At 47.0% G+C, this 12,121-nt stretch overlaps 1 protein-coding gene across 3 annotated transcripts in view; it reads left to right on the top strand.

The window, feature by feature from the left end:
- Nucleotides 1-731: 731 nt before the first annotated feature.
- kcnma1a (potassium large conductance calcium-activated channel, subfamily M, alpha member 1a) overlaps nt 732-12,121 on the top strand; it is a gene marked incomplete at both ends in the record, with an annotated part of 185,528 nt that continues 174,138 nt past the window's right edge. For all 3 annotated transcript variants that reach the window (XM_080542819.1, XM_080542818.1, XM_080542817.1), the window contains one exon: nt 732-1,016. In XM_080542819.1, the coding sequence (XP_080398945.1) occupies nt 732-1,016 (285 nt within the window). The remainder of the gene's footprint in view (nt 1,017-12,121) is intronic.

The following is a 12,121-nucleotide window of genomic DNA, read 5'->3' as shown; positions in this document are numbered from 1 at the left end:
TCAGAGCGCTGCAGAGGGGACCGGACGCAGAGGGCGACAGGCGACATTCACCCGAGCGCTTGTCATTTGTGCGCATCGTTTGAAAGGAAAACGCCCGTTTAGATGTGGTTTTTTCCCGTATCGTGGGTGAACGTCCCCGACGACTTCGAATATGATCACTAAAGCCTAAAACCTAAAAGCGTCGAAACGATCGATCCACTCGGCGCTTAGGAAAGTGATATTGATTCTCTGCCATCAGGCGACAGGAGGATCCCTGGATGTGAAGACGGCTAGAAAGGTCGGACAAGCTCGTATAGTCTTTTTCACTGCCGCTGCGTCTGTCGTGATCCAATATAACATTGGCAGCCACAGCGGCTTGCAAATGACCCTCTCTGCTATGGCATTAGTGCCGAAAGACTCCGAAGACCCTTTAAAAATGAAAGACGCTCAACGTTCAACGTCATTATTGCGGATTTAAATGCCTCTGGCGAAGGGACACCGACCCGCTAGTTTGGACCAGTTCGCGTGTGCGGCGTTTTTCACTGTCGCGGAAACACACTCGTATTGAATTATACAAAAGGGTAAAAAAATAAATAAAAATAAAAGAATAAAATCTCTCTCTCTCTCTCTCTCTATAGGCTATATATAGTGGGGTGAGAATAATATTTCAAGCAGAGGGGATTTTTTCAAACAATAATGGCTGGTGAGTGGGGCTGGGGACGCTGGGGACACAGGCTCTCCAAGGCGGCTCGATGTTAGCCGGCACCGTTCCCCATGGCAGCGGCAACTCGATGATGAGTAAGCCTCACAATATCAATAAGAATAGCAATCCGGACTCCTCGATCTATATATCCAAGATGGACGTGGTCATCCCCTTCTCCCCAGACGTGCCCTGCGACAATAATGGCCAGCGCATGTGGTGGGCATTCCTCGCCTCCTCCATGGTGACGTTTTTCGGGGGTCTCTTCATCATTCTCCTGTGGAGGACCCTGAAATATCTATGGACTGTTTGCTGCCATTGCAACATCAAACACAAGGTAATGAACGATCGTCAGTGTTGATGGTGTAGCCTATCTTATAAAGATTAGCCCTATTATGTGCGTGAATCACTAAATACTGCATTTCTTGACACATTTGACAGTGGGCTTATATTATACTACACTGTGCGACCTACATGCCCATGCATTTAGCAAAGGAACTCCCTCAGACCGACTTGAGCCCAGAATTGGTATTCTGTTGCATTGGCCCACAGTGTGCTGGTGACTCACCCGCTACCTGGCGTGTGGAGCTATTATTATTTAATCATATTATTATTTCATGTTTAATGTTTCATGTTTAATGTTATTATTTCAGACCCCCAAAAGCTATTGGCCATTATGTTGATGAAAGTGTTTATGCAGTGTGTGTTTGTATTTTATATATTGATTTGACAGTTCGACTGTATTTAGGCAGTCCTATTTCATGTGGGATGGTGATGTTGTGATGTTTTAAGATGCCCTAATGCCACAAACACAACAACCTATACCTTGTTTGGTAAACGGAACTTTAGTACGATGGATGGATGATTCACTACACCAATGTATTTGTTGTAAGTCACTTTGGATAAAGGCCTCTACTAAATGCCAACAATGTAATGTACATGTAGTACAAGAGCTGAGCAGAATATTTAATGTTACAAAGGCTGAAATATATATAGGGCATGTTACATGTCTGCCGTAAAATGAATTATCCAATTGAATTTCATTTCTAGGATTTCTGCAACATAATGTGCAGTGTGATCCAATATCTAACCACTACCTCTTGGAGATACAATGCTATAGAATTTCCTCTTTTTATTGGGTAACATTCATATATTTAATAACCTTATTAGAGGTATATTCCTGCTCCTGCTGCATGATCAAGGTGCTAATCTAGAAATAGGAGAAAAGGATGTCCGCTTCTCCCTGTCCGCTTCTCCCTGTGCTCCACAAGGTGGTCCACATAAAGGATGAATCATGTGTGATTCACATGTGGGTAAAAGCCTGCTTCATCAATGAGTCACTCACTGGTCTAGTATCAACTGTTCAGGTTGAAGGGGTTCTTTCTGCATGGTGCATTTTTCTTGAATTGGGACTTGGACTTGAATCCTTGGTTTCCCGTTAGAAACAAAATCCTGTGAGATTTAAGAATCTCACAGGGAGGGTTGTGTTATATAACACATGTTCAGCTGGGTTATAATTATACCACATCTTCAGCTGGGTTATGTTAGACGGAGTACCGGCTAGATCACTCTTTCGATTACGGCAGATTGACACCTCAGTAAGCTGATTCAGGCAACGTGAAGCCAGGACATTGTGTTGTTGTTGTACAGTAGTTCAGGTATATTTATGACAGTACACCCGGGTGCTCACCCACCGGGTGGCAAAGGGAACATCCCCTCCCTACTTGTAAGCGATGGTCAGCCCCCCAACCCCTGCCCGGTCAGCCCCCCAACCCCTGCCCGGTCACCCTGCTCTCCCACCTCAGCTAGCTGCATTCCCGCTACTCAGTCACAACTTTTCACTGTCCTGGTGCCCCGCTTCCCACCGCTGTCAGGACTGAAGAGTCACTACCTATCTATCTTCCACCGTAGATTGAAGACCATCTCTTCAGGCTACATCTTAACTGTACCCTCCTAAAGTCCTCTTCATCCCCACTCCTCCCCCCAGTACAGTTTCTCTACTGTAAATACATTTTAAAAAACAAAAGAAAAACAAGTAATTCTTCCTTCTTCTAGCATTGTGACTGCCAATGGCTCCTGGTCCGACAAATGTATTTGTTATAAGTCGCTTTGGATAAAGGTGTCTGCTAAATGCCCCAAAATGTCAAATGTTAATGTACAGCTCCCTCTCTCGATTTTCCTCAAGTAAGGGCAGAATCCTGAATTGAGAGCGACGCACACATGCATGACTCAAGCAGTGTTGCCAGAGGGGATTGCTTTCCAGCCTAACCACAGTCTTAAAAGCCCGCCCAGTGTGATCATAAGTAGCTCAATCTGGCAACACTGGACTCAAGCATCGATGTAAGAAACCATGGAGATTGGCACCGACGTCCGAGCCTGATGTGGATGATATGCCCCATCTCAAATGAGGATTTGGCCAGCTCAACCTCAGAAGGGGTTAATCGTGACGCGGACTGCGGTGTCCTTTCTTCATTACCTTTTAATTACCTCCACGAACACTCCGACCAGGCTAAGCAGCCAGGCAGCCATTCGGATCTGTCACCCACACCCAGGCCTGCTGGCATGGGAGGGAAAACACAGCCAGGTGTGGGGGGGCTGGGGGCGGGGGGGCATTCGATCACTTACCATGCTGAATATAATTGAATGCTCCGTCATAAACGCGTGTTGTTGAGAGTTAGATAATCCTTCTCTATGCTGTTATGCTGTTATGCATATATGTCATTCACTGCGTTGTTTGGCTGTCAGATCAGTGTCATTTTTATGTGCTTACCCACCGCTCGGATAATCCAAAATGACATCTCACCATATGTCACTCTTCACGCAGGGTCCCTGCCACTAAACATGATGAAAACACGCAACATAGCAAGGGCATCCATCTTGTGCCCGGTTTGTCTATCTCTACCGTATCCGGTTTCTGCTACATGAGGGGAAACCGGGATAGGGAAAGGCTCCGCTGCCTTGGCTCTACGTCTATGTTCTGTCCCTGTGGAGCTCAGGCAGGCAGGGAGGGCCGTCGGTCTTCTGGGGTGACTTTGGGATGTGGGGGTTTGACACTTGGGGGGAAGGGGGGGGGGGTTGTTAAGGAGCATTAAGGAGGGAGGGGAAAACTGGATCTGCTGTGTTCAGCTGACCGGTGAGTTCTGGCTCGGGCGGTATGGTGTCAGTAACGGGATGCCAGGGGGGGGGGGGGGCCTTAGAGCTGGTGGTGTTACTGGGAAACGGGAATCAAGAGTCGAGAAAGCAGAGGTGGTGGTAACTGAGGGGTTCGGGAGGAGGTGGAAACTGTGAAGGGTGAGAAGATGAGGCGGGGGGCGGGGGGGGTGTTGCGTTGCGTGTCCTTATATCTCCTCTGTATCGTTCCCCCGCTGTGCGTCTATATACTCTCCCACGACCTCCTCTCTCCTCTCACATCACCTCTCGCTCTGGTCATCTGTTGACATGTGCACAGAGTTGTAGTAATAGTTGAGGAAGGAGAAGAGATGAGGGGAGAGGACAATATGCATGACTGTGGGTACCTAGCCCTCTCTCTTCTCTCTCTTCTCAGTTCTCACTCACTTAACTCATTTAGTGCCGAGGGTGAATTTAGTCACCCAAATTCAGGGCCAGTTAATTTTCAGGAGGGTGACACAGAGGGGGGCCAGCCAAAAAAGACCCCAAAAACGTTTGGGGGTAAAAAATTAAGGCCGCCACCGACCTCTCTCCAACATTTAGACTACTAAGTGGAAACAATTACTTTTCTTAAATACAGTTAGGCTACACAGTGTATTTATGTCTTCATAGTGTTTTTTGTTGGCTTCATTAACTCTTTTACTTTGTAAGCAAGGTGCATATGGCCTTTTCATTTTGTATAAAAATTCGGATTGACGTGTCCCCTTGCTTATTCTCATCAACATTATGTGCAATTAGTAAACTCACCAACAGTAGCCTAAATCAGATTAAGCGGGTGCAATGTATTGTGCAAGAATAACACTATTTACAGCGCTGTCAATTTATAAATATTGCAATATATATGACTATACATTTTTGATAATGATAATCAACTCGTGAACATTTTTCAGATTACAGACATATCTGCCGATATTGACTTTTAACAGTTTGGGCTTTTAAGCTGCCCACAAAACATTTGAACACCGGACGGATATCGCTAAAATCGATTCTCTACTCTTATCTTTACTTTTTTTTTAGGGAATTGCGCATCACGCAATCGTATGGAGAAAATAAATATGGTGTGTCTGGTGTGTGCCTGGCAGAGTGAGTGAACGAGCTCTATTGAAGAAGGGACTCCTACAGTTTGTTTGTCTTTAATCTGGAGCGGATTGTGGAGGCGACTGTGGAGAGGGACTGTTGTGTGCCTGTGTATCTCCTTGTGCTTGGCAACCAGCTGGCCGTATTTCGCCAGAGCAGCAGAGAGCACACACACCCTGCCGTCAGCTGTCGCTCTCACTAACCCCAGCCCCGGCCTCATTCAGCTCAGCCCCGCTCTGCTCTGCTCAGCATACCACCCTGTCACCTGCCGGCCTAGCTCACCCCAGCCCAGCATGGAGGGGGGAGGGACACACACACACACACACACACACACACACACACACACACACACTGTAGACTAGTCACTGTCACTAGACTTGCATTCTAAAGTAACTACCATTATACAGATTGGAAATAGGCCTACGTACATTTTCTTTAGTCGATATTGTACATTTATTCACCGTGGTTTGTCTTGGTCGGTGGTGTTATGGGGCCATGTCTCTCTCTGTGTTGTAGATTAGATTAGATTAGATTCAACTTTATTGTCATCGCAGAGTACAAAGTACAATACTACGAAATGCGGTTTAGCATCCAACCAGAAGTGCAAATAGTGATATAAGGGCATGGTATATTAACTGGGGTGATGGGGCCTTTTCAGCCGCAGCCCCGTCCCTCTGGAACGCCCTCCCCAACCACATCAGACAGGCCAACACCCTCCCAACATTTAAACAGGCCCTCAAAACCCACCTCTTCAAGCTTGCCTTCACCAGTTAACCCTCTCCCCCTCCCCATCCCATGTGTCCCGGGCACTACCTTAATTAGGCCCCTATACTTTCTTTTATTTATTTTTTGTTTCTTTTTATTATTACTACTTTTCAGTTTGTAAAGCGTCTTTGAGCGTCTAGAAAAGCGCTACATACAGGGGTGCAGACTTGTCACCTTTTAGCCGTTTTAGCAGTTTTTACCTCAAAATAGGTCCAACATTTTCAGGCAAAAAAAAAATGCTGTCACCTTTTTGGGCCATCACCAATTTGCATCCCTGTATAAGTCCAATGTATTATTATTATTATTATTGTTATTATTATTATTATGATTATAAATGGAGATGGTGTCCTCCACTGTGGCTGCCAGTGGTTGACTTCCGTGTGTGGTGTTGTTGATGCTGGCTGGGAGTGAGCATGCCGGGGAGAAAGCATGACCGGTTTCCACTGACTGACAAACATGTTCTCTACTCCCCCGGTCGGCCCTCTGTTCTCCTGTCTGAAACGGGAAGCACCTGGGCTGTCTGTCATGCTCAACGGCAGAAATATAGGAGAACAATATGAAAGTAGTCGGAGAACTGGTTTGAACATCTAGTTTCACCGTATTTAACCTTCCATAACGACCTATTATTATTAATTTATAGAATTGGTGTAAGACGATCATGTATCATACCGAAAATGCAACTACACGATAAGTATCTAATTTGGTCACACTTTACATTAAGTTGTGCTTACTCTATATACCTGGGCAGTAATATTAATTATAATATAATAATAATATGACACAAGGTCCACCCTCTGTGCTGAATCCGTTGGAGACAGAACCTGAAAATAACTATTGCGGTGCATTTCATAGTACAATAAATAAGACTGCCAAATCAAGTATTATGTAACTCTTTTTGCTTTGCCTTGAGTAGCTCTGAACTCAGCGTTTACTCCGACACAGTGATTGTTCAACACAGATCCCACCGAGAAGCTCTCTGGCTGGAATCCCAATCCTCAAGCACTGATACGCTCGCCATTTAGGGAAGGAGCACGGATGCCCTGATAATTCACAGCGGCCATATATCAACCCAAACTATGTACCCCCGCCATGAGGTAGACATAGAGTCCGACCGCCTCTAACCCTCCCCTCCCCTACCCTCCCCTACCCCTCCACAGCCCTGCTGTCATGCCCAGGCTGTTACGTCTTCCTCTGCCTGTCACCGGACTATTAAAAGGACCCCAGCTCCATAGGAAGTATTCCCAGGGTAGGGGGGGTCAAACAGGAAGGTATACCTGGCTCCGGGAGGAAAGCTCTGGAGTGGCATTCCCATCCAGGACTTAAGCCCCACCGTATCCCGGGCCCAGCCAAGCTGGCAGCTGGAAAACTGGGAGTATCAGCTCACTGGCTGAGCCGGCGCTTTGCTAGGCTGGTTAGGGAGGCCTGCAGGAGGGAGGTAGCGACCTAGCACCTGGGCTAACGGGCTGGGGTTGGGGGGAGCCAGGGAGATCATGGCTGACAGTGGGGCTGCTGCACATTCAGCCAGCCTGCTCAGCTGCTCGTCTCCTTAGAACATGTTTTCACGCTCTAGGAAGATTCTCGATGCGGATCTGTGTGAGTGTGTGTGTGTGTGTGTGTGTGAGGGAGAGTGTGCGAGAGAGAGTGTTGTTTGTCAGAACGTGTCAGAATGTGTGTATGCGTGCGTCTGTGTGTGTGTGTCTGTGTGTTTCTGTGTGTGTGTGTGTGTTTCGGTGTCTGTTTCTATGCGTGTGTGTACGTGTGTGTGTGTGTGTGTGTGTGTGTGTGTGTGTGTGTGTGTGTGTGAGAAAGTCTGTATATGTTGGTACTTGTTCACATACTATGTGTGTGTGTGTGTGTGTGTGTGTGTCTCTCTCTCTCGGTGTCTGTGTTTCTATGTGTGCGTGTGTGAGAATGTGTGTGTGTGTGTGTGTGTGTGTGTGTGTGTGCGTGTGTACTGGCAAATAAAGGCTACTCCTCAGTTCTGTCACCACATATCAACCCTGACTGCAAACTAAACAGTAGAGACATATCCACCATGCCATCCGGAGTGCCATTTTGGGCTCGTTGTAATGAGCTGCCTATGGAAATGCCCCTTCTCCTCCTCGCTACTGCACGGAAACACAGTGACCGGACACTGCCGGGACACGCACAGCCCTATGGCCGTGTTTTTTCCCTTTCTGGTACTGATAACCCGGGCCTAGCCAGCCATCGCCCTCTCCCTCCCCCAACCTCCCCCCCCCCCTCCCCCCCAGCAGCCTGGGAAGTCAGTGGAGTGCTGATCTGTAGACATCGAAACGCACTTAACGTCATAATCGGGCCTTTGAGCTGTGTGCAGTGATGCGGGGAAGAGAGAGTGAGGAGGAGAAAAGAAAAAGAATAGGGGGAAGAAAGAAAGGGGAAAGGAGAGAGGGGAGGAGAGAGAGAGAGAGAAAAGAGGGAGAAGCAATGGAAAGGACGTGCCTGTGACCTTCAGGGATCTCAGCGGGTGTGCTGCCTGTTCAGAGCTCGGTGTTCAGCGCAGCGACTGGTGTGGCGAACATATCAGATAACGTTCACCAGAAGGCGAGGACGCTAACAGGGCTAGCGTAGTGCAGCGATGCTAACGATCAGTCAAACGGCCCAGTTAGCCTCCAACGGGGCTAGGTTAAAGATGCTAACAGTTGTTGCCCTACAACAGTGGTGGAAAGGCTAACAGTGCTATGCATTGCAGCCATGCTAATATGCTAATACCTTGTTTGGCAGTCGTCCAGCTTGTGTGTGTGTGTGTGTGTTAGCTAAGTGAGGACCAGAGCCTGACGAGATAGGTCGTTTGTTATGGGCAGGCTCAGGTGACTGACAGGTGAAGGACAGGCCGCAAAGCTCGACGACACTTCTCAGGTGATGTCAACAAACAGTACACAAACAGTGATTTATGTCTTGACTTCTTTTGACATTTTCCAAAAAGTCTGTCTGCTCAGCAGAGCTCAAACAGCCAAACAACTGTCAATGAAATCCTTGTTGTGTCTGTGTAGAACTGAAATCCCAAGGAAGGATCCTTGATCTGCCTTCCTTCCAATGCTGAACTGAAGCACTGAGATGTCTAGTCCAGACAGACTCAAGTATTGTATTATTGTTTTATTTGGCAGGGACAGTGTAGGCTACATCAAAGAATGCACCAGAATTTGCAGAGAAGGCTAGTTTTCATCCGTAGTCCCTGGAGTGAGGTGTAGGGATGTTCACCCATGTAAAATAAGACGCTTTCGCAGTTTTTGATTGATTGATTGATTGATTGTACTTTATTGTCCCCGAGGGGAAATTTGTCTTGGGCATGGTACTTTCATGCTTCAAGTGCAACAGTGACGATACATACAACATACAGTAGACAAAGTAAACAACAGGACAGCAACAAACATTGAGTGACATTGTCCAAAAGCGTTTAGTCAAGTAACAAGTTGATTGGCCCAAGTGAAATAGTATTGTGCGGTGCTCAGAGTATACCGCGTAATGAAAGCTAGCTGAAATACCACAACATGTTTGAGAGACACATTTTATACAAAAGACCCCAAAGGTAGGGGTGGTTAACGATAGCCTTCCTGTCCACCATTCAAAGTGGCAGATAACCGTTTCAGAGGTTATTCATTGTTCCCATAATGGCGACTAGACACCAAACAGAACTGTTTGATAGCATTAGCATCGATCACGTTTCCTTACAGAGGGCAAGTCATTTCAGAGAGTGATAGAGGGCTTGTACAGTAGGCTGAAGCGTGTGTTGTTGAGGCCTGTCTTACAGTGTAGACAGGGTGTACAGATGCAGTATAGCTAGTGTGGGTTCATGGCCCACAGCTCATTAAAGATGGATGATAATGCAGACTTGTGTTGTGCATCAAGGGACCTATGCCATTGAGAGGAGACAAAGCGTGAGTCAGTCAATAGTTCCGACACTATTAAGTTGCTTAGCTGCCCTCCAGAAAAAAAGCCCTTGGGGAGGTTTAGGTTTTTATTTTTTAAACTGATGATTAACACTTGGGAGTCCAGTGGGGGAAACAGCAGCCATTTTGAACTGCCTTCTAGATGTGATACATATAGAGAAACTCTCTCTCACTGTTCCACACCACTCACCGTTCGTTCCTTTGGCCTAGTTCACTAATGATGTGCCTGGTTGGAGAATTAAAAAAATCCCTCAGGTAGAATGATTTTCAAGGAGCACCGAATTAACTATGTGATCGGATTAGTCAATATGTTCAACATTCTTTCTCTCTCAAGGTCCTTCGAACGGCTTTTTTTCATCTATCCGCTCTATTCATAGGCTGTAATCGTGAAGGTTAAATCCATATCTGGAATAGCAGCCCAGTAGAAAGCTGGCAGGAATGGTGCCAGTGCCAGATATGATAATGTCTCGTTCTACAGTTCCTCCTGCCTTGTTGAACACTGCTCTACAGATGGGACATTCACAAGGACAGGGGGAGGGTGTGATGCTCCTCTCTCCCCCATAGAGCAGTATAGATTATATATATGCCTATTCCTTGCCGACCTCGTCCCCTTCCACACCCCCTCCCGTTGCCTCAGGTCTGACGACCAAACCACCCTCAAGACCACCAGGACCAAGCTCCGGACCTGGGGTGATAGTGCCTTTTCAGCCGCAGCCCCGTCCCTCTGGAACGCCCTCCCCAACCACATCAGACAGGCCAACACCCTCCCAACATTTAAACAGGCCCTCAAAACCCACCTCTTCAAGCTTGCCATGGAACAATAATACACATCATTGCTATTCTTCTCAGGGTTGACGGCGCCTCCTTCTTAATGATTTGGACTTTGGTGGTCCCATGACGCCGCTGCGAATGGTTTCAGTCGGTTCTGCTCCTGCTCCACTTCGCTCTTTCCTTACTATTTTGCGACTTATTATCGCCTTTTGTTTGCAGCTTTTAATATTGTCACTTTTTTTTATGACTGTATTATTTTGGATGGCTGACTTGTTGATTGTTGTTGGCTGTTGTTGAGCGAGGAGCAAAGATCCCCACGCCTTTCCCCTATGTCAATTACGGTCATTTGCGATGTACGTGACGAATAGAATTGTATTTGAGACTTTGAATCTGATGCAGAGAGGTTGTGTTTTTGGAGGAAATTCCAGCTCCCTTCCCGAGTGCTGCTGTTAAAAAAAAAAGTGTGCTTCATTGATTAGGGACTGGGGCTGTGTCGTAGGCAGCGGCTGAGCAAGATTCAGACGCAGTGCTGTCTTTAAAGCTCATCTGTGATGCAGAATCCATTGGCCGTGCTGGCGCTCAGCAGCACTTGTGTTGAAGCTCACTGCTTGTGGGCAGGATGCATAAAACATGATGGCCAACGGCTTCAACTATGCTGCTCAGAAGGAAATTTTGAATTTCAGCACCATGGAGAGCTCAGAGCGAGAGAGAGAGATACATACAGTAATACAGTAGGTCCCCCAGATATTGCACACAGACATGCAGCCTGCACACAGGCACGCACACAAGCTGGCACTTTCCTCATTATATTTATAGGATTCTTGTGAGATATACCACTTCTCTATCAACGAGCAGTGACAGAGAAGGTAACCCTATCGTGTATATGCTGATATAAAACATGTTACCACACTATGTATCTCAAATAGTTAGCATTAGATTGATTCAACAGGGATAGCAACTGTATTTCTCATTTGTTGCTGTTCTGTTGTCATCGTTGTCTCTGCCAGTCAACTTTGGATCAAAGCTTTGGAGTGCACAGCTTTTCCGGGCCTCTTACTCTTACAGAGGAGCTTCTCAAGGCTGTATATATAACTAATACCCAGTCTGAGACACACACACACACACACACGCGTTCACGGACAAACACACACACCGAAACCAGGGATCTTGATTGGTTGGACAGAAACCCTGGGTATGAATGAGAACGAGGCATTAACCCTTTATTTACCTCAGCAGTCAGAGCTGGGTAGACTCTGATGACACTGGAGCATCTGCTGAAGGACTGGCTAGGGATCAAAAGCTCCCTCTCTCTCTTCCTCCTCCCTCTCTCCTCCTCCTCCTCCCTCTCTCCTCCTCCTCCTCCTCCTCCTCTCTCAACTACAGGGGAGGACTAAAACAACAGAAGGATCATCCCTTTTTTTCATTATTATCTGACTTGTTTTGAGGGCATTTGCTGAGTATGGGCAGCTCTCTCTCTCTCTCTCTCTCTTGCTCGCTCTCTTTCTTTCTGTCTCATTCTGTTTCTCTCTCTGTTGGAGCGTAGTGAGGGACAGAGGGCAGTGTATAGCTCTGGGCAGCTCCGCTGTGCTCTGGTAGGCAATAGGAGAACGCTGAGCTTTGCAGATGCTCTGGTGAACATTGTCTCACCCAAGAGCAGAACCAAGAGAAGAGGTGTGCTGGCACACTTTCAAAAGCCACAGGCCCTTCTCTCTCTCTCTCTCTCTCTCTCTCTCTCTGTCTCTGTCTCTGTCTC

This window comes from Nansenia antarctica, assembly GCF_963989245.1.
Source record: "Nansenia antarctica genome assembly, chromosome: 1".
Taxonomy (NCBI): domain Eukaryota; kingdom Metazoa; phylum Chordata; class Actinopteri; order Argentiniformes; family Microstomatidae; genus Nansenia; species Nansenia antarctica.
Note: the sequence above shows the minus strand (reverse complement) of the source record. Positions and strands in the feature narration are given on the sequence as shown.